Source organism: Zonotrichia albicollis, chromosome 6 (genome assembly GCF_047830755.1).
Source record: "Zonotrichia albicollis isolate bZonAlb1 chromosome 6, bZonAlb1.hap1, whole genome shotgun sequence".
Classification (NCBI taxonomy): Eukaryota; Metazoa; Chordata; class Aves; order Passeriformes; family Passerellidae; genus Zonotrichia; species Zonotrichia albicollis.
In genome coordinates, this window is record NC_133824.1 from 679951 (window position 1) to 702865 (window position 22915).

Consider the following 22915-nt stretch of genomic DNA (forward strand, 5'->3'; position numbering starts at 1 on the left):
AAAAAGAAGCAAAAGTTTCTGAAACAAGATGACAACATTGTTTAAGGTCGTGTTCTGGTGGGGTAGGGGTTGAAGGAAATGTATGGCTTTTTAAAAGAGTTCCTGACTGTGGTGGGTGCTCTGAATAGAACTGAAGGATGGGTATTTAGAGCAAAACCACACATGGTGAGGTGGGAGGGACCACATCATGCTAGCAAATACAGTACTGCAGTGCGGGCTTCTGACTTTTAATATTTTTCTTGCATTTCTTTTCTGCATGGCAGTAGTGAAATAGGGACTTCTAAGCTTCTGAACAACTGAGAGAACCAGATTTGGAGAAGACATGAGGAAGAACTGATCGGCAAAAGATTTGATAAAAACTCAGAACCTCGTGTGCCAGATCTGAATTGGCACCACCTTTGCTTTTTTGACATAACTGCAGCAGTCGCAAAAGGCACCAAACAGTCAAATTAGAACATGCAGTAAAAGTTGTTTTGGACTCTTCTATGTATCATAAATCTTACTTCTTTGTGACTATTACTTACAGTTGTAAGAAACAAATTCAAAGTCTTTCATGGAGCAGACAGCCAAAAGAGGCAGATGCCAGGTGTTAAGGGCTGCACTGAAATGAATTTGCAAAATTTCTATCCACGTGCTGGAGTGCTCCTTTTATGAAATGTGGCTTCTTAGAGTTGCTGTCAAAAACTGTGTAGACTTTTTAGTTCAAACATTACAAGTGTATACTCATGCACAATGCTAAACTATCAAGTGTTAAAAAAGAAAAAAAAAAAAAAGAGTAAGAGGTGAAAAAAAATCTTAAAAACTGAGGACAGAGGGTCCCAGAGAAAGGACAGGATGTGAGAGAGATCCAGCTGACATGATTTCCCCTGCTGCCATCATCATCATTTGCAAGCTGAAGAGGACCTTCCATGGAGCACAGTGCTTGTATGTGGAGAGTAAAGAAATGGTGCTCTGGTCTTTTAAAAAGAATGGTGAAAACTTTTTACCAACAAGGAGATGAGTAAATGTAAAATAATCTTCACAGGGCACAGGGTGCACCTTGTTCTGGAGCTAAGCCTTGCAAAAGCTGGCTTGAAGAAGAGAATCAGACGTTCATGTTCAGATTTGAACATTTTAGGAATAGTAATGTTTCCAGCTAAATTAATGGGGGAGGGAAAAACCTTAACTAAAAAAGCAATAAGGCAGTAAGTGTTCCAAATTAGGGCAAGCATGAATTATAAAAATATCAATTTCTTTTGCTTCCCTCAGACAACAGTGGATCAAATTAAGACATGTAAGCAGACTAAACATGCTGATTATATTCTGCTGTAGTTACATATTTTACTAATTCTACTCATGATTATAAAAGGATGTTTCATTGTTCACTATAACTGTTATCTCAAGAAGAGTCTGTCTATAATTTTATTTATAATTGGCATCATTTTCATTACTGTTGTTACCAAGTGTGTACAATATTGTCTGTATTGCAGCTTGTATAGGGCATGTGTCTGTGCTTGCTTTACTCTTTTTGAGTTTATAAAGTTACTATACAAATGCAAGAAAAGATGTTCAGATATCTTTGAATGTGGTTCCTTCATCTAATTACATAGCCCCCAATGTTTCAGCATATAGATGTTGAAGGTATCAGCTCTATTAACACATAACACCTCAAACATTAATGCAGGTATTTGAAAAGCCTCCAGTGCAGCACTGGGATGCTGACACTTCAGTCCCGGTGGCTGTATGGAGTAAAGGGAGGATGGTGAATATCTGGGCAAAGCTGGATACCACTGGGGACTCTGCAGGGAGAAGGCACAAGATACCTAAGAGCAAATGGGATGTGCTTTCTATAGAAAACATGAAGGACCTTAAGAGCAGGACCACCACAAAGCAGAGGAGAGAAAGGAATACATTTAGAGCATCGCCTTCAACAGTATACAAAGGGTAGGACATCTGGAACAGGCTGTGACTGTTCTGTAACTTAGCAATTACTTGCAGTCTATGTAGAGAATCAGTAAAGACATTCCAGGTTAGTTATCATCATCTTTAAAGCTTATTCTGTGCTTTGCAACAGTATCTTTAATAAAATACTCTTACAAATCTGCTTATTATTCTGATTTAATTCCATCTTATACCTGAGTTGATAACAGTCCTGGCAACAGGGTGAAGGTACCACCTGCTTCATCGGCTCCTGCGTGTTTCCCATTCACCTGCTAATGACAAGAGGCAAAACAGAGATGAATAATTACCAAATAATCACAGAAATGAGAAAACAAGAGGAATTAATATCATGCTACCATGCAATTACTATAAAAATTGTTCACACTAAGCATATCAGTAAATCTGAGAGATTAATCACATACTGATCTCGGAGTAAGAAGTATTGGTCTTTGCCTGTGTTTAACTACACCACTTATCCTGTTTAAGACTTAGCATAATTTTCCAGCTTTACAGTTACTTTCAATAACTGCAGTATATTGTTTAACCCCATCACAACAGTTCTAGATAAAATTCTCTGTTTTCATTTATTTAACCCCTGGACCATATAGAGTATCCTTTTAATATCTTCAAACAAGACCAAGCGGAGTTCAGGGACATTAACAGATAAGATTAGAATTCAGAATAATCCTGGCAAGGTGCAGATGGGATCTGAAAAGATATTATTTAATAGGAACAAGTGCAAGCTGGAACCAAGTAAAGGAACAGCTGCTTAATTTCAAAGAATCCTAGAATGGTTTGGGTTGGAAGGGACCTTAAGGACCATCTTGTTCCAGGGTCCTGCCATGGGCAGGGACACCTTTCATCAGACCAGGTTGTTCAGAGCCCCATCCAACCTGTCCTTGAACACTTCCAGGGATGGGGCAGCCACAGCTGCTCTGGCCAACCTGTGCCAGGGCCTCACTCCTCCTCACAGTAAAGGATTTCTTCCTTATATCTAAACTAAATTGACTCTTTCAATTTCAATTTAAAAAAAATCAATGCATTGTTTTAGATCATACTCTGAAAATTAATCTGCAACATCATGATGTTGCAAATAAAGGTAAAAACTGAAATGTAGAAACTGGAGTGTCATCTGTTTCTTCAGAACCACCAAAGCAAGAGCTGGTAACATCTCCAGTTTTGAGCATAGCACTTGAAAACTAAGAGACAAAGTGCATGCACAGAATCCAGGAGAAAGCAGTGAATGGCTGGAAACCAAGAAGACTTTGCTTCTGAGTACAGGCTGAGTAATTTTAAGTCATTTTACAGAAGAGATGGTGGAGGGAAAACACAATGATTTTCATATAAAAATCTGGTTGCAAAGAAAAATGGCACAACTGTTTCTCATATCCAAAGTCAATATGAATAAAAATAATTGCCTTAAATTACAAGAAAGGAAATCTTGGTTAAACACAAAATGAGACTAAATGACCTGTTGAGGTAATTTCTGATCTGATTCTATGATTGCTGGAAAATGTTTTGCTTTCAAGTCACTTGCTTAGGACTCAGTAGAGCTGGTAGTGGCTGCAAGAAAAGGAGGCACTAAAGGAATAAAGAACTCAGTGCCTAAAATGCACAGCACACCAGTTTATCTAGTTAGCACTAGTGGTACTAACTTCAGCTTTTAATCATGCCTTAGCAAACTGGAAGAAGTCTATGTAAATAAATGTGCTTAAAAACCACTTAATTATAAAATAATTATTCCTTGAAGCATCAAGCATTAGTTTAATCAGTGTTGACAACTTCCATGATTTTATTGAGTCTAATCAATCTGAGGCTGCTTGATTTCAGTTATAAGATGGTGTAATGAGCTATTTTGTTTATTTTAAAAAATTAGACCTGCAAATTACATGGAAAATCCTAAAAGTGTGATCTGAACATATGGTAAAAATGAAAAAGCCAGAAGGTAAATAAAGCCAAGGTTTATAATTTTAGGAGATCTGACTCACGAGTTTTGAACTCCTGCTTTGGCAGTATGAAAATTCAGTGCCCTGCATTCTGCTGTTCTGACTATTTCCATAATACTGATCTTGCATTTGTGTAATTTGCCAAAAAACACGTTATACAAATTTGCAGAACTTTATTTGTTAGTCGCAAAAACAAAGGAGCACTTATATAAGTAAGATGATGTCTTGTGGCTGGCCTTTAAGTTAACAAGGAACAGCTGTGCACAAAACCTGGAGGTATATAAATACAAAGTAAGTTACATAGATCCCCCACATACACTATGATTTTTAAAGCAACACCTTGTTAGAAGAATCTTGTCATTTTATATGCTGGTAGTTCTTGTCTGAATTCCAAGTACCAGACTTACATTCACAAAAAAAAAAAAAAAAAGATGAAGAATTTTGGTGGTGAGAAGGTATTGTGACAAAGTATTACTAGATCTTTGAATAGCAGTTGCTTAGACTTTTCTGAACATCTGATTGCTGTATTATGAAATAATCCATTCTCACTGATACAATCTGATCTATGCAATTTTTGGGATAGTTTTACAAGGGAAATGAGTATTAGGGAAATGGATACCAGAATTTAAGATCTAAGATCTTCTGACTGCCAAACCTGAAAAAATCATTCATTGCATTTCAACTTTATCTTAATGATCCAAGTGGCTGATGTCTGATTGAACTGTAACTTGGGTTCAGTCCTATTTTTATACTCCATTGCCTTATGAAACACGTGGGGGAAAAAAAATCTTCCTTTTATCATGATAAAGATAAGGGTTGAGTTCTCAGTTCTGCTCCAGATACTGAGCTCTTGCTTCACTGAAGAAATCTAAATATCATCTTCATTTCTGGCTGGGTGGTGTAATGGAGAATAGCCTACAGCATATTACATAACACTGCTAAACAGGAAACATGGGTGCATAATCAATCCTAAACACAAATAAATGGATCAGAAAGAGGCCTGCCACTGCCAGAGGTGCCAAACTGCTGCTCTGGAAGTGAAAATATGGCTTACAGATTCAGGAGGAGGGAATAACAGCCAATGTTTTGTTAAAGGGAAAATCAGACTTGTGCAGAAGTCCTCCCCATAAAGCTCACTCTTTAATTTCTGAACCAGTTGGTTTGGCTCACCTGTACCATGATTGCATATGAAGCAACATGAAAGGGAATCATGTGGCTCTTCCCATATGAGAGGATGACTACATGCATGAGTTGGTTCCCAAAGTGCTGACAAAAAGCAGCTTGGTAATAGCTCTGCTGAGAAGAGAGAATATGTCTAATGAGGTTTTGGGGTTGCTCCCTCTCGTTAGACTGGACTTTCTCTGAGGACATCAGTAAGAGGTGATGGCAAGAATGTCCTGTGAACTTCTGTCTGAACAGGAATGAAAGTTAAAAAGCAGACCTAGACATGTCATTGCACAGAAGAAAACAGCACCTGTGTGCCCAGCTGGAAAAGAAATACTTCTGTAACAACAGGCTGAACAGCCTCAGTCCTTTGGATTTTTCCTTAGGATGTCTCTTTACACCAGTAGCATTAAAATGGTGTGCTTATGTGTTCCTCCAAGATCTTTTCTCCAGATTTACTACAGCAGAACAACTCCCATGATGAAATAAACAGGACTGAGAGAGTACTCTCAGGGTGAGTAGTAATGCAGTCAATGCAAACACCTCTTCAGCGGGTTACCAGCACATGTGGTGTCAGCACAACCATATCAGGGCCACACTAGTTATTGGGCAAGGAAACACCAAACAAGTTTTGTCTGGAGCTGTTGTATATATTTTGTGCCTAGGCTGATAAAACATATAGTTAAAAGCTTTGGGCCAAATAAAGGAAATGTCACTTCTAAATTGGATAATCCTTGTTAGATTACAGCTATAGTTAAATGAGACATCAGATTAATTTTGCTGCAACGACTGTTTATTGTGTTAATCAATATTGTGTTATTTCCTACTCCACCTGTTCTCTCCATCTACTGTTTCTATAAATATGTTTTTGAGGCAGGAATCTTCTTTTTACTCTGGAATAATAGGGTCTGAGTTTGTGCTGCAGCTATTAAAACAGGTTTCCTGTGCATTATTAGTGTTCCTAAAGGACAGTCCTCACAAGGATACAAATAATAAACAACATCAACTTTTCAGCTGAAACAGAATTTATTATGCATCTCTCTTTGTATTGCCCTGGCATTTCTCCCTGTCCCACATAATACAATCAACTGAATGAAGTGGCAGTGAATTACAGGAAGAGATGGTTCAGTGATGAATCAGTTGCTGGTCTAACTACAAGAGAAACCGACACCCTTCCCATCAAAGAAATATGCACACAGGATATACAGAGCAGCTCCTGTAGGCAGAGACAGCTGATGGTTCCCATTTTCCAGTGACTTCTTTTGGAGTACTCCAAGGTCAGAACCCATGTGAAAAAAAAAAAAAAAAAAAAAAAAAGACCAGGATTCACGGAAGACTAATAGCTATTTAAGCATGTACAATGTGTATGGTCAGAAATCCAGGCTCTTCCGTCACAAAACTACACACATAATGCACAGAAGAGGTGAAGAAGTTCTCATGTCTTGTAAAAAAGGCTTTGAAAAATACACTAATGGAAACAAGGATGTTTTTGAGCAGGAGTTACAGTGCCTGTAATAATTGTGTGAATACAAATCACTCTGGGAAAAGCTGTAACATGTTTTCTATGAGGCCAGGTACTGCTGAAAGCTGGGGACAAAAGTAATGAAAGAGGATTTAAGTATACAGTGACATTAATCCTTCTCTCACACAGCTCCTGAAGTCTGTGGATAGCAAACTTTTAGCAACACTTTAAAAGGAGCTGAAAAGGAGCTACTCACTAAGACTCTGTATAAAAATAAAAAAAAAAATCTCGGGATGTTTTGCCCTCCTTACTAGAACTGGAATATTTTGAAGTGTTTGTCTCAGAGTACGGAGGCATAATTTGGAGAAACCACAGCGGATTTTCATGTTTAATATATTTTCATCAAAGCACTTTCCTACCTCCGAGTTAATAGCTCCATAGCTTTTGCTAAACGTAGGCGTGACGACATCTCACATTAGCACAACAGACAAGAATTTGGAGGCGGTTCAAGAATGGTCACCACGCAGGAACACGCAGCACCAGGGCCCCCAGAGCCCCACCGGAGCCATTCCCGGAGCTCTGCCGGGGCAGGGGGGACAGCCCGCTGCCATTCCCTCAGTTCTGAGGGGGGACAGAACCCGGTGCCGCTCCCCGAGTTTGGGTACCGGGACAGACACGGGGCGGGGGTGTTGTCAGCCGGCCAAGTTCGGGCGAAATAAGGCTAAACACGGGCTCGGCGGGACTTTTCCTCGGGCACTTTCCCTCAGCGGGAGGGCGCGGACTGTGTGAGGGGAGGCGTTCCGCCATGACAGCGCGGGAGTCGCCGCGGCGGGGGATACGTGGTGGCCGTTCCGCCCTGACAACGGTGGGGGAGGCTGAAGGGAGGTGTGTGTCTGTGTCAGGGAGGGAGGGCGACATTTCTGCCTCCCTGCGACCAAATAAGGGCAAATTCCCCAGTGCCGGGCTGAGCGCTCAGGAATTACAAACACCGCACGGCGCGAGCGGCCGCGAACCCACAGCCCCCCCACACACACCCCCCGCCGGTCCGCGCGGGCGGAGCGCGGGGGCGTCCCGTAGCGACGGCCCAGCCCCACCCCACCTGCCCGCCCCCGCCTGCCATTGGACAGCCCTACTGTCAATCTCCGGCATAACGTCATGTCAGCTGGAACTTTCTAGCTGAGGTTCGTGCCGGGGGCGGGGCGAGGGGACAGCACCGGCGCGGATTGGCTGAGCGCGAGAGCGCACGAGAAAAACCCGGAAGAATCGCGGCTCGCGAGGGGCGGGCTGGCGGGTAGGCCCTAGCGGTTCTGATTGGCCAGACCGTTGGGGGCGGGCACGCCCCGGCGGCTCGCGGGGGCGATTGGCCAAACGGCTGTTCCAGCGGCATCGGGATTGGCCGTCAGGGTTCTGGCAGGTTCCAGAAGCGGCAGCGGCGGGTATAAAACGGGCGGCGGCGGCGCGAGCTGGGCATATCGCGCCGCGGCAGCAGCTGGAGCGGGCGGGGTGGACACGGGCGAGCAGCACCACAAACAGCCGACACCATGTCTGCCAAGGGGCCGGCGATCGGCATCGACCTGGGCACCACGTACTCCTGCGTGGGCGTCTTCCAGCACGGCAAGGTAGAGATCATCGCCAACGATCAGGGGAACCGCACCACACCCAGCTATGTGGCGTTCACCGATACGGAGCGGCTCATCGGGGATGCTGCCAAAAACCAGGTAGCAATGAACCCCACCAACACCATCTTTGATGCCAAACGCCTCATCGGCCGCAAGTATGATGACCCCACGGTGCAGTCAGACATGAAGCACTGGCCTTTCCGTGTGGTGAATGAGGGAGGCAAGCCCAAGGTGCAGGTGGAGTACAAGGGGGAGATGAAGACCTTCTTCCCTGAGGAGATCAGCTCCATGGTGCTGACCAAGATGAAGGAGATTGCCGAGGCCTATCTGGGGTGCAAGGTGCAGAATGCTGTCATCACAGTGCCCGCGTACTTCAATGACTCCCAGCGCCAGGCCACCAAGGATGCCGGCACCATCACAGGCCTCAATGTGATGCGTATCATCAACGAGCCCACTGCAGCCGCTATCGCCTACGGCCTGGACAAGAAAGGAACCCGGGCTGGGGAGAAGAATGTCCTCATCTTTGACCTGGGAGGGGGCACTTTTGATGTCTCCATCCTTACCATCGAGGACGGGATTTTTGAGGTAAAGTCCACAGCTGGTGACACCCATTTGGGTGGGGAGGACTTTGACAACCGCATGGTGAACCACTTTGTGGAAGAATTCAAGCGCAAGCACAAGCGTGACATTGCTGGCAACAAGCGAGCGGTGAGGCGGCTGCGCACGGCTTGTGAGAGGGCAAAGCGCACCCTCAGCTCCTCCACACAGGCCAGCATTGAGATTGACTCTCTGTTTGAGGGCATTGACTTCTACACCTCCATCACTCGTGCCCGTTTCGAGGAGCTCAATGCTGACCTTTTCCGTGGCACCCTGGAGCCGGTGGAGAAGGCTCTGCGCGATGCCAAGCTCGACAAGGGCCAGATCCAGGAGATCGTGCTGGTGGGGGGCTCTACCCGGATCCCCAAGATCCAGAAGCTGCTGCAGGATTTCTTCAATGGGAAAGAGCTTAACAAGAGCATCAACCCCGATGAGGCTGTGGCTTACGGTGCTGCTGTACAAGCAGCTATCCTCATGGGAGACAAGTCTGAGAACGTGCAGGATCTGCTGCTGCTGGATGTCACCCCTCTGTCCCTGGGCATCGAGACAGCCGGAGGAGTGATGACCGCTCTCATCAAGCGCAACACCACCATCCCCACCAAACAAACTCAGACCTTCACCACCTACTCAGACAACCAGAGCAGCGTCCTGGTGCAGGTGTATGAGGGTGAGAGGGCTATGACAAGGGATAACAACTTGCTGGGCAAGTTTGACCTGACAGGCATCCCCCCAGCACCCAGGGGAGTCCCCCAGATCGAGGTCACTTTTGACATCGATGCCAATGGTATCCTGAACGTCAGCGCCGTGGACAAGAGCACGGGGAAGGAGAACAAGATCACCATCACCAATGACAAGGGTCGCCTCAGCAAGGACGACATCGACCGCATGGTGCAAGAAGCAGAGAAGTACAAAGCAGAGGATGAAGCTAACCGGGATCGGGTGGCAGCTAAGAACTCCCTCGAGTCCTACACTTACAACATGAAGCAGACAGTGGAGGACGATAAACTGAAGGGAAAGATCAGTGACCAGGACAAGCAGAAAGTGCTCGACAAGTGCAAGGAGGTGGTGTCTTGGCTCGACCGCAACCAGATGGCTGAGAAGGAAGAGTACGAGCACAAGCAGAAGGAGCTGGAGAAACTCTGCAACCCGATCGTCACAAAATTGTACCGGGGAGATGGAGGGGCTGGTGGTGGCTCTGGTGGCCCCACCATTGAAGAAGTAGATTAAAGAGGACTGAAGTAAAGACTGGTTTATGGACAGTCACTCCATTCTTTGCTTTGTTATTTTTTTTCTAACGTTTAAGGAAAACGTCCTTGCCGATAACAGAGTTTATTCTGTTGGGTGTGTATAAAGGCAGATCTGTCAGCTTGGTTTTGATAAGAGGGAAGGCACGTCCTGCTTTATAAGGTTAGTAATAGACAAATGTTGTTAATTCAGATACAGCCGTTTGTATTCTGGATGTTTGTCTCTGTCTCTTCTAAAGTAACCACTTGACTGTTGCAGTTGACAAGTTTCAAGTTATGCATGAAAACCTTTACAAAAGATGAAAAAAAAATATTTGCCAAATTTGGCTTCTGGAAATTTTGGTAATAAATAAAATGTTTTAAAAGCATAAATCTATCCTCTTTCTCCTCTCTGTGAAGGGGCAGTAGTGGGGTGGTGATGGCTGAGAAGGGGGTGGGGGTGAGGAAGGTTTTTCTGCTGGTGTCTGTGGCTCTGGGGGGTGACAGCAGTGGAGCAGGGGGTGTGGGGCTGTGGAGGGGTCGCTGATGCCCCTGGAGTGGCAATGGGAGAGAGCATGGGGGCTCCCTGAGGGAGCTCAGTTTGGGATGGGTGATGGGGAGGGGGTCTCCCGTGTTGCAGCCCCCCGGTTTCCTGGCAGGGACAGTGGGATTGCTGCTCCCGGGATTTTCACAGCAGGGAAAAATTCCCTGGAGTTCTGTGCCGCTGCTGTTTGGGGCAGGACCGGCTCGTACCCGCAACCGGCGTCTGGGGAATGCATCGTGTGCATGGGGCTGGGAGAGGAGAGCGGGGAAATGAGGACAACAGAAATAGTTCGGCTTGGCAGGTGGTGGGGCTGGGTAAAATAGAGACCGGGCTGTGGGCAGCTGTAAAGTGCTGAGTTATTCTTGGGTTGCTTATGTGCTCGCTGAGCTTTCAATACTTTACTGAGTGTTTTTCTCCTCTTTAGACAATCAAAAGTGGAGCTGGGAGTGCTGAGTAAGGAGCTGGTATGCTGAACTTAATAGAATAGGCAAAATCTGTAGTAGTTAAACCCGTCTGGCTTTGCTGCAAACCGTCTGCAGAGCTCTTCATTTGTATAAGAAAGCAGAAAACCTGGCAGGCAGCTTGGGAGTCCGAGGCGCTGCGAGTTAATGAGCTCTCCTGCAGCAGCCCCATGGCACGCACATTTCGGACTGGCTTGTCCTTTAAGGGAAAAAACTGCAGAGCAGTGGGCAGCTGAAGGGAATCGGCTGCCCTGGTTGGGTTTGTTGCTTGTTTGGATGTCAGCAGCGTCGGTGTCCTGGGAACCGTGGTGGGTGCTGCCCTGCCAGCTCTCCCCACTGCAAACAACTTTTAGGACTCTGATTGCTCAAGCTTGTAGGTGATGTATATTTTTAAAAAAATTCCATAGAGAAGGGAGGCAACAATAAAGTTGTTTAGTATTTAATAACCAATAGAGATGTAACACTAGTTTACTACATGGATTTCTCTCAGCTTTCCAGGGGACTCACTGACTCTGGCTTTCCCTTCACTAGATGCAGAAAAGGGTTGCAATCATCACGGGGGAGAATGTGAGGCTTGTAAAAAGCTTGTTTGATAGCTGTTGTTGCAAATGACTCAAAACCACTTCAGGTTTATGGGGCAGCTCGCAGGTAAATGTCAGTGCCATCACTGTGGGATTGGAGAAGTCGATTGCAGCAACTTGAGCAGCTGCTGAGGGCTTCAGTGAGATCTGCAAAGGCGGCAGTCAGGCTCCTGGTGTTCAGGTACACACCACTTTCCTGGCTTTTCCAGGTACACTGCCTCTTGATTTCCAGGCTGTAACATAGAGAGGGCCCTTGGGAATGAGAAGGTACTGTGACTTTTAATTTTATTTTTCCCCTAGGAATGAATAGGTAATATGTTTATGAATGGCACTAGATTATCTGTAAATTAAAAGTTGTTGCTGCAAACTGTAATACTTTGTCAGATAAACTCTTCTTAACCAAAATCCCACTACTATGGGATGACAGTGAGGAATAGGTAGCACCCATTTTAATTGTAAATGCAGGTTGAACTATTTTTTTTTCTATTAACCAACTGGTAATTGCCCTTGCCACATAGTTTCCTTTAGTTTTCAGCCCTTGGTTTGCATTCCTCAGCGTCGCTTCCCAGTTATTAAACACAATTTTTTGTTATTTAAGTGTCTTGCAGAGCTAATGGAACTAAATGCAGACAGCAGACAGTTTGTCCCACGCCTGTGCTGTTTTCTGTCCTTCCTCTCACCTCAGCCATGCTGCTCTGTGCCTGTTCCAGCTGTGGGGCAGTCAGGGAAAAGAGACCAAGGACGTGGGTCTCCATCTAGATGGTGAAAGTGGCCGAGGACAGCAACATGTTAACACTGGAAGAGTTGTGTTTTTTCTTCCTACAAAAGTGTTTTTTTGGAGTGACACACCTAAGGCTGTGTGTGGGGTATGTAAAGGATTGGAAACTTGTGCTGACTTACATGCTTGGGAAAAGATTTATCGTCTCAAGGCACAGAGTAGCCTTTCAAATATGTGAACAAACAAGCCCCCAGAATGCAAGAAGCAGAAAACTTGAAGAGCTCAGAGCTAGATTCCTTGCATTCATTCACTTAGTTTATAAAACAGAGAAAAACTTCACGTTGATTTTCAGTACGTTGTGCTAACTGTAGAGTGAACTCTGATCCTGTTAGTGGAAACTTCCTACTGACTCCAGTGGGTCTCTATTCCCCCCTCCCCTCCCCTCCCCAGTTTCTTAAAGAAATAAAGCCAATTTCCCAAGTAGGTGCATTTGGTGTGTCCATGTCCTTCTGGGGAGCAGTTGCACATTTCAAATGAACTTGGCAAAGCCAGGAAAGTAATCTTGTTTGAAATCTGCAATTTCATTGCTTTTGCTCTCAGCGTCTCTCATCCTGTGCATGTTCCTGACTCACAGCAAAGCCAGCTGCTCCTGTCAAAATCCTGGGCTGGCTTTCTGAACTCTGCCACGCTCCAGCAAGGCTCTGCAAGAAAGACAAAGCCCATACGGGAGAACGTAAAGTGCTCGTAACTTCCTAGCACTTGTGCAACTCCTGTATTAACTTTTGATGGCTCCATAAATTTTTCTGATTGAGTTTGAATGGTGTTATTTCAAATAGAGCAACACCCATGGCATTAACACTGGAGAATTTAATCACCCAAATTAAACCCCTCAAGCCAAGCCGTGTCGCCCTGCAATTCTCCGCGGTAACTTTGCAGGGGAAAGAGCCAAAAAGAAAAGACCAAGCCAAAAGGTTAAACTACGCTGCAGTGTGAGAGCCCTCGGAGGGAGCTGAGGACAGGGAGCTGTCTGAGGGCAGCCCATGGAGCCGGGACGTGCTCGGACAGGCCGTGTCCACCCAGCCGGCCCGGTGAGTCAGCCCGGCCCCGCCGCTCCGCAGCGCCTGTTTGAAGTTGTGCACACAGACAGGCTGCAGCCCTGCTCATCCCCTGTGATACCATCTTCAAGGCGGGAATGAATGCATCCCAGCAGCCTGCCTTTTATCTCTCGAGAGGCACTGTGTGCAGCCCTGCAGGCTGGGGAGCATTTCTTTTGGGAGCTGCCTGTCATTTGGGTTCTCCTTGAAGGTTTGGTGCAGCTAAGGTGCTTCATCCTGAGATGAAGGATCTCAGGAGTGCACCATAAATTCTGTCTTCCCCATTGTGAGCCACTCCTGCAGATACATAGGAGGAACAGGAAGAAAGAGAAAAACTACTCAGGAAATTCACATTTCCACTTTGGCACTTAGATTAAATGCGAGGCATCACATTAAAAAACATGGGTTTACTTAAAGCATGCATACTTAAAGTTCCTTTTTTACAGTCTTGTCAGTGCATGGTAACAGCATTTTAAACTTGACTTATCTCAAAGGTGTTCCTTGTTTCTCCTCCTTGGCCCTGTGCCTGGCATGAGTTTCCCTTACTGTGTCCCTTCAGGAAGCACACAGTGGTCTGATCTCTGCTGCACCTTGGCACTCGGGAGTCCTGGGATGTTAAAGCAGCAAAGCATGTGGATGCTCTTACAGCAGCAAAATTACCTTCTGTAGTTGTTCATCACAGGAAAGTTATCACCCCTCCCTACCCCCCAGCGAAACAAGTTATGCTAGTAAAGCCTCTTTAGCACTCCTATGTGGGTCAGGTATCACATCTCCCTGCTGCTCTCCTCCATGTATTTATGCAGGCAGAGCCTATAGCGCAGACCTGCCTCTGGAGCAGCGTGGTGATTATAGAGTTGGGCAGGCCAGCATTTCCAGATGCAACAACATATTTCACTTCCACATATGAAATGGCAGCATTAAAACCCCCTGATCCACCCTTGCATGACCCATTTGCCTTTACTCTCTCCTGCATCAAGAGGGTGGAGACAGAGACAAGCTGGCTCACCTTGTCATCCCAATAACAGCACCAGCCAGGAATTTCAGAGAGGAGAAATTTCCCTCTAAGAGCCAACACTTTTTTTGTAGTTTTAAAGAAAATCGAGAGTACAGGAAATTTTTGCCCCTTTTCCACTGTTGAAGATATTCTCTCCCACCATTCAGGAGTTGTTTTTTGTGTGTTGGCCTTTGCAAAAGTTGACAGATTTCTGTTGCATCCCATACCAAGCAATGTGAGGTTGTTCTTGCCCATGCTTAGGTGGCAGTTGGCAGCACCTGTACCTTACCTGCTAGAGCAGTTAAAAATGCAGCTGCTCCAAATAATTTGCAGGTCAGCAGTTAAAAACATCTATCTTGGCTAGGATTAAGGGGACAAAACCACTTGAAGAAGTGGCAGTGCTGTGTACTTTGGCAGCATTCTATAGAAACTTCTATGGGTTTAGGAGGTCTTGGTTGCCTTTCTATATTCACTGCCAAGCATCATGAAATACTTTCTGTCAATCCTTGTAAGAGCTGCTGCACAGTTGCACTGACAGTCTAGCAATCACATGTCATGGATGAAAGCAGAATTTCTTTTTGCCAGGCTGTCTGTAAAAATGTGCATATATTTCTTTCAAACCCACATGGCTCAATTGGAAGGCTCCTTATTTCCCTGCATTTGTGTTTGCAAATGTTCCAACACAGCCTGGTTAAAGACATTAGATGGTAGCTAGTCCTTAGTCCTACCCCCAGCACTACAGGTGGGAGATAACTAATTTTAAAATTCTGATAATGTAAAAAGTCTCTGTAATCCACGAAAAACTAAAAGCCAGGTTTGTCTGCCATAATTCCCTCCAAATTTCCTTCAAAGCTCACAGAATTGAATAGAGAAGATCTTGTCTATAGCATTTCTATATTAAGTTTTCACCTTTTTTCCCCTATTTCTGTAGCAAGGAGATGGTGATTATATCCTGAGAAGAATTAGAAATCAGGCTATGAAATTTTTTGGTAAAGTTCATAGATTTCTGACCACCTCAGAATACAGAATCAAAAAAAAAATTTTTGAAAATACCTTTTGAGTGTGAGGTACCTTTTAGTACTTTTTCCTTTCTGTCATTGGCAGAGGCACTTAAATAACAAAAGGTTGATTGTTGGGGGTGCAAGGCTGTGTGAAAAGGGCTGACAACTGCTCATGTTCAATAACCTCACCTGATAAAACCATGCAGGGGGAGCAATGGCACGAGGAGCCCACCAGAAGAATGTGCAGCTGCTTTTTCTGGCTTTCCAAAATAAGACTGCAACCAGGGGGAACTCCTGGATTCCCTTTAGACCTTTGGTGTGGACTCAGGACCTGGCTCTGCCTTTGCCTTCAGCACCTTCAGCCAGGCTGGAGCTGTGGATGTGGCTCTGAGGGCTCTGGTTCTGGGGCAGGATGTGAGGTGGACATGGTTCCTCTCCAGAAATTACACTGCAGCTACCAAACTGCCCTTTGCTTTGGGTTATCCACTGTTCAAATTGCTGAAGACAGGGAATTAGGAGCTTCCATGATGCACAAAACTGAAGTGAAAAGCTGCACCAATGTTCATGGTATCTTGCCCAAGGGACAGTATTTATTCCATTCACACAGCATGATCCAGTTTTTAATGAGCAGGCAGAGCACTTGGCAGGTGAATGGTGTAGTCATGGACAGTATTAGCTGCTGTGAAATTGAAATCTGTGCTTGTGTGTCCAATACAAACAGTAATGCACACACAGAGTCTGGTATTCCCAGAGAAACCAGGGTTGACATTTAACAGCCCCTGGGAAAAGAGGAGGAAATTAATACAGTGGGGATGGGAGACAGAGGCTTGACACAGCAAGAGTAAAGAGGCAGAGAAGAGGTGGATGACTGGATGGTGAGTCAGTGATATTTTTGTTGAGTTTATGCATTTGTTTACTTTCTGGGTGTGATATCCAAATTAAACATTAGATATACCTAAAGAATGGGTACATCTACATATTGTTGAGTGTTCTCAGTTACTGGGACGCTCATGGACACACAAACACCACAAGAAACAACACTAAAAGAAGCCTATTAAGGGTTCAAGGTCAGTTGTTCAGAATTATGACAATTGGAGCAAGCCTGTTGCTTGCTTTCTTTGTGCTTATGCCTCATAACCCAGTTTTTAATTATGCACTAACAGGTTTTTTAATTTTTTTTTTCTTCTGCAGGGCACCTGCCTCAGCCAGTGCACACAATGGGCAGTGTAAGCTCTAAGAAGGTGGTAGTTTCTGATTCAACATACACCTTATTTAGCTCTGAATTCTTGCTTAGGATGTTGCCTGTGGAACTCATCACCATCACATCTTGATTGCTTCAATTTAGTTTTTACCCCTCTGATGTGTATAGTTCCCACAAGAAAGAAGGTGATAAATCAGCAGAAGCCAAATGCCATGTGTCTATTATGGCACCTTCCACTGGAAATGCCAAGTTTTTTTCAGAGAGCTTAGTGTTCTGCTTTTTGTGGGCTGTTCAAAGCAGATTTCCATTACAGAGGAAGGTTTCTCTCCCCTTTCTCCTGCACTTCAAACACTAACACAGGAAGCCCTGGGTCTCTGCAACACATCCCTTACCTTTGCCAATTCTTTCAGCACAATTTTGCTGAAGTCAAGATGGGCCAGTGGTCTCCTGAGGCTGATGACAGCCCTGTTCTCTAAAAATGAGCCAAAGAGCCATCAGTTCCATCCATTCGCTTTCCCCTTGAGCCTGTTTCTACAGTGCTGCCTGGCTGCTGTGGATGAGATCTGAGGTTGCTCCCAAGCCTGCTTCTCTCATCCTCTTAAATATGTAACTTGGCTGCCAAGTCGTAGATATGCACTTGGCAGCTGGCAATAGCAACTGGAAACACAACATACACAATGCATTTATATAAAAAAAATGGAAAGAGATGGCTGCAGAGAGCAGAGCCAGAGAGCAATTTTCATTTTCAGGCTGTTTTGAGATCTTTGCTTACCTATCCATGGACTCATGCTGTTTGCATGGATATGCCTCTAAATAGTACCCACAAGGGAAAAGATGCAGTGTTTGGAAGGCTTTGGAAATAAGGGAAGTTAGGGACAGGTTGCTTTATGGAAATTTTCTTTCCCCACATGGTGTTGTCCATTTGTTCTCCCACGTGGTCATGAACACCTGTGATATTTTCAGGACTATTTTCCCTAGTGAGCAACTGCTGCAAAAATTGTTGATGCCATTTTTAAGAGATGGAAGCACAGGAGATGTTTCTTCTGTCTTACTGACCTGACCTGTCTAGAAGTCTTAGATTAAGTATTTTCATCCTTCAAAGTATGCAGTAGTGCAGCAACATTTTCTTAGGTTGTAGCTGACCTGCTCTGCTGCAAGGTGTGATCCTTCCCTTGTCCCCTTTATTTATCTGTATCTCCTCTGGCCCTTGTCTGACTCCACCATGAACTGATAGAAAATGCTAGCTAAACAGAAAGTTTCTCATTTATTTTTGCTGGATGACTTCTTTTGACAGTTTAGGGAGCCGCCTTGCTGTGGGGTCAAAGATAAAGAATCATCACACAGGTAAACGATGGGAAAATTTTGATGGGATCAAGAATGCTCCTTCCATTAACAACTGGCTCTTAGGCTGGTTTAGCCGTAATGTGAAACCTCACCCTTGATGGAGACTTGACTTCTCTTGGCAAAAAGTGCTTTTGTCAGCATAACTTGTACCAATTTTGGGTGTGAACTAAGCAATACCAGTTATACACAACACTGACCTGCTGTGAATGATGTGTGAGAGATTCTCTGCTTGAAAAACCAAATGTTTCACAATATCCCAAAGATTCTAAACCTCAAAATCATGCCCTAAAGTGACCTGCCTTAGTATATGGGAATTATTTCCAGATGCAGCTTCCAAATCTTGAGCTGACTGCTCATGTAAGGACCTAGGTTGTGCCACATATTTGTGACCTGATATAGTTTGAAATCTTGTAAAGCCCAAAGCTGAAGTGTGTTTAACATTTAGAGCACTGTCACTGCCCATAACAGAAGGACCAGGACCAGCTGCCCTCTCTGCTGCCAGTCCTGGGAAAACCAGGAAAATCTCTGCAGCTCCTGACCATCAATGCCACAATGAGCATAAATAAATGGCTGTGGAGATGTTATCACATGGAAAAAACTCATTTCCCTGTTTGGACTAAAATGTTGCCCAGGGAAGCTGCTTAGCAGAGCTGGGAGGAGCAGAGCACGTTGGCCATGAGTCCTGGTGGCCAGAGCAGGCTGCAGGGGAGGGTCAGTGCTGGGAGCTGCGGTTCCTAGGGGACAGCAGATGGTCACTGCTGTAAGCAGTGTCACCCCTTCACTCCTGATGGTGTCCTGGCAGCACTGTGCCATCTGTGAGCCTCCCACCCTCCCCAGCTCCATCCTGTTGGTGCTGTTTGTGTTTGTGTCTGCAGCAGATCCCAGGGGCCACAAGAGGCCCCACGGGTGGGCAGGACCTGTCCTGCTGCCCCAGCACAGTGGCTGGGACAGTAATTCAGCCATTTGCATTAGTGAGGAGCAGCTGGGATGCATTTTGAAGACACAGGGGTGGAATTTTCTCCTTCCTGTGGTGTGCTGGTAGGTCTTGCTGTACTGGATTACCGCCTTTCCTATTTTTCTTTCATGGCTCATAATCCCTTGTGTGCAACATAAAGGTACAGCACTTGCGTGGGCCTTTTCATCCAGGAGTGGCAAAACACTATTAGAAAGCTGGAACAGAAGACTGGAAGAGGCAAGCTGAAATAACCACTTTTTGGTCAAAGGATTACAGCCATGATTTCCTCATATTCATCTCTGTGGTCTAACCACCACATGGGCTGTGGGCTGCTGACTTGAAATTATTCTGTTGTCCCATATCCAGCCTGTACTACCAAATTAGATTGAGTAAGAATCTCTGAGAGCCTTGTGGCTGCCTGCCTGAATAGTACCTGGCAAAAAGTCACAGGAAAGCATAAAGTTTCACTCAGTTTAAATTTGTAGGCAGAGGGATTTCAGCAATAAGAGTCATTTTGCTTTAAAGGTGACCTGCAAATAATAGTTAAGTGTTTGCAAGTCTCTCTTGTTAATTAAGAAAGGAGTAATAGACCTCATTTATTTCCAGGGGATATTTTTGTTTGGAATTCTTAGAAATACACAGATGCTGTAAAATGCTGTTACTAGTAGTTTTGTCCAGTGTTCCTGAACAGTCTGTCTGGTATTTAAAGTTCTTAGAATATCAGGAGCATGCATAATATATTCCATCTTTTAGTAAAGGTTTATTTTCTCCTGATACTTAGATTCTACAATTACATAAATATTATTAAAAACCCCCAAAGCAATGTGCTGTTTAATGCCTGGTTTCATTTGATTTCTCAGTCTTTTCAGATCCACTGGCAATCAAAGAACTGACTCCTTTAGCAAATTTCCCATTAGTTATTCATAACCTGAAAGACAAAAAAAAGAACAAATACACATTTTTCTTTCTTACACTGGCAACCTTTGAGAACTTCTGTTGAAATAACTCACACACAAACAATATCTAGGGGAAAAGCAGGCTTAAGACTGATGGAAAGTGCCCAATATGCACAGAATTTGCATTATAAATACTTTGTTGGTCTAAAAACTTTGAGCATAGATTTATGATATGCAGTCTATACACTGCTTCCTTGCAGAGGATAAAACTGGCTTCAGGTGTGTGGTACTGAAAAGCTGAAACTAACAGCCTTGAGTCTGGAAGGTAAAATAAGGATATTTGGTTTCAAATTATGCAGCTTTAGGCCTTGATAAATACAGAAGATAAATACAAAATTTGGTCTAGTATTTTTTTTACCCAAGCATCAACTACAGGACAAATTCTTACATCATGCTAATGGAGTAAAGGAGAAATGCACATTTACTCTATACTCCTCTCAAGCTGAACTGCAGAGGGACAGCTAAAATTGTGTGTTGTGTGCCAGCAATGTGCCCCACACCCTGGGACAGCCGTGCTGTCATTGGTTCAACTTGTCATTGGTTCTAGATTAACTGACATACTGTTGTATCTGAAACCTAGATACATGCAGGTCTTTTAGTTACTTATTTTTCAACATTTTTTGTTAGATTTTCTTCAGACTTGGTTGCATTATAACCAGGTAATTTCCCTGACCACATCTCATTCCCTACTCTTCGATGATCCAGGGCAGGAAGAACAGTTTTTGATTCTATGTTTTGTCGGCACAGCTAATGAAGGGGAATGTTTTTAACAAACATCTTCCTTTTTGTCCTAGTCAATTCTCTGTCAGGAGAAGTACACTGAGTTTACAGTGATCCAGATCATCATACTTTGAGACAAGGAACATGAAAGCACACCAAAAAACTGCATGACATTTCCAATATACTGATATACTTTTAATTATTTAATTATACTTTTAATTACTGATATACTTTTAATAATTGAGAGCCAAATGCCACCCCAGGTGTCCCCGGGCGGGGTCCATGGAGTGATGTCCCTGTGGTGTGTGTGACTCTGCAGTTGTGGGCAGTGGAGCACTGCAGACCTTTAGGGAAACCACAACTCTGCAGGGGATAAAGTGCATCTAGCTCTGCTTTGAATGTCTGTGGCAGCTGTGGATTAGGGCATTATCAGGCCTTTTAAACCATTGGGGAGAAAAAAAACCCAAAAGCACCCAAACTATCCCCCCTGCTCTTTCCTCAGGGGCAGGGAGCCAGTGGAGTGTGGCAGCAGTGGGTCACCCACGCTGCCTGCTGCTGCCTTCTGCCCTGCTGGGCATTTCCCAAGCTTTTGTCTGGCTGCAGCCAGGCTGCTCCCCTGTGTCCTGCTCACACAGCAGGCACCTTCCATGGGCTGTGCCTCAGCAGCTTCAGCCAGCTGCTCCACTGGGGTTGGGATGCTGCTGGCTCTGCCTGGCAGCTCTCCAGGGAGAGGTGTGGGCTCTGTGGTGACCTCTGCCTCATCTTCCCTCAGTGATCCCAAAGAACAGCTCTGGAGCGGGACAATTGGCATCTGAAATCTTCCTAAAGCCACTTGAGACACTGCTGGAAGGGTTCACCTGTCACAGGGCAAATGGGGCAGGAGTCAGAGCAAGAGAGCCTCAGAAGCCCCTTTGTTCTTTGCTTCTGTATTCTTGAAAACATCATCTCACAATAGCCTCACCACAACCCAAATATTTTCTTAGTGTCAGCTAGAGGTCAAAATAGATATATCTTCATGTTCTGGGATGTTGACCTCTCCCAGTACTGCTGCTAGTAATTTAAAATCATACTGCTGCATGCTCATACTCTGTATTGCAGCTCCAATCCAGCAGCTGAGGAAAAACCTCAAGGAAGGAAAAAATGCTCTCTTTCAGGAAATGCATGTTAAGACATTAAAGAGGTATTTCAATTTGACTAGCCTAGCTCAAAAAGAAACAAGATCATCTGGGTGGGAATATTTTCACCCATTGTCTGAGGATCATGTCTGAACAAAGCACATGAAGCAGGAAGCCAGCTGTCATTTCAACAGGGTGGATGAGTGGTCTGAACACAAAAACAGAGCCAGACATGCCTGGTGTTGAATGCTAGCTCAGGCTCAGCCTGGTCTGACTTTGGTAAAGTCATTCAGCATCTTTGTTGCTGTTTCCAGATCGCTGACAATGAGGTAATAATTCTCATCTACTCCAAAGAGTATTGTGAGGTAATTAATTCATCTGTGTAAGGCACTTCAAAGATTAAATTATTATTATTGTTATTAATTTTATAAATTCACAACATGGTAAAGCTGACTTTCATCCATTACTTAAATCCTCTTTGATCTGTATAATACAGTTGCAACTTATTATATTAACAACTAAAGGAGCAACTTCAGATGCAACCTTAGAGGTGAAATGTCCTGTTTCTCTCAACATCCCCAGCCTGATTTGTAGTTCTAACAGTTGAAAGTTAGTTCAGGATACCTGCCAAGCACATTCCACTGCCTGTCCCTTTGAAACCGAATGCAATGAAGAGAACATGCGCCAGGCAGACAATATTCTCAGACTGGAATGACCACTGTGTCCTTGAATGTTACATATTGGTCAACCACCAGCATCTTCCAAGAGGATTGCAGTGCCCTGCTCCCTGAGAGAAGGCTGGCTGACAAAGGAGGGAAGTTGCATAGGCTGTGCAAGTGGGTACAGCATGAATAGGTGACGTTGGATGATGTAAAATGTGAGTAATTGCTGGTGTTTCACATCAGCAAGGCATTGCCTCTACAACTTAAAAAGCTCTTTCTGCTGACACTAGTAATTTTTTGCGGAAATACTGTTTTTCTCCTCTGTATGCTCTCAGATGCTGCTCTGCTTTTGAAAGAAGTGAATGACTCACATCAAATTGCCTTTTGTAGCTGGTCTGAGGTATGTCATGTAGAGTTCACTTTGAGAATTTTGTTTTTAGCTGGATATGGAGGGACCTCTCTTTTGATTGAGAAAGAGAATGGGAAATATCAGAGGTTTAAAATCTCTCAGCTGTGTGGTTCACTGAGAAACGATACTGAATTCATGTTGTGTTGAACACATGCAAAGAAATAATTTTATCACCTGTCTGAAAGCTTTCTATCCTGTTCCCTAAAGGAAGGTGAAGTGCAGAAAATAA

The 22915-nt window shown here is 44.4% G+C and overlaps 2 protein-coding genes across 3 annotated transcripts in view; both read left to right on the plus strand.

Annotated features, from left to right (window-relative positions):
- The window catches only part of ZBTB1 (zinc finger and BTB domain containing 1), a 28069-nt gene extending 25126 nt beyond the window's left edge, over positions 1-2943 (plus strand). For both annotated transcript variants that reach the window (XM_074542240.1, XM_074542241.1), the window contains one exon: positions 264-2943. In XM_074542240.1, coding sequence (XP_074398341.1) covers positions 264-266 — 3 coding nt within the window. In that variant the 3' untranslated portion in view covers positions 267-2943. The remainder of the gene's footprint in view (positions 1-263) is intronic.
- Positions 2944-7887: 4944 nt separating this feature from the next.
- On the plus strand, positions 7888-10328 carry HSPA2 (heat shock protein family A (Hsp70) member 2). The gene has a single exon (XM_005491813.3). The coding sequence runs from the start codon at positions 8034-8036 to the stop codon at positions 9933-9935; it is 1902 nt and encodes a 633-aa protein (XP_005491870.1). The 5' UTR covers positions 7888-8033; the 3' UTR covers positions 9936-10328.
- The last annotated feature ends 12587 nt before the right edge of the window (positions 10329-22915 follow it).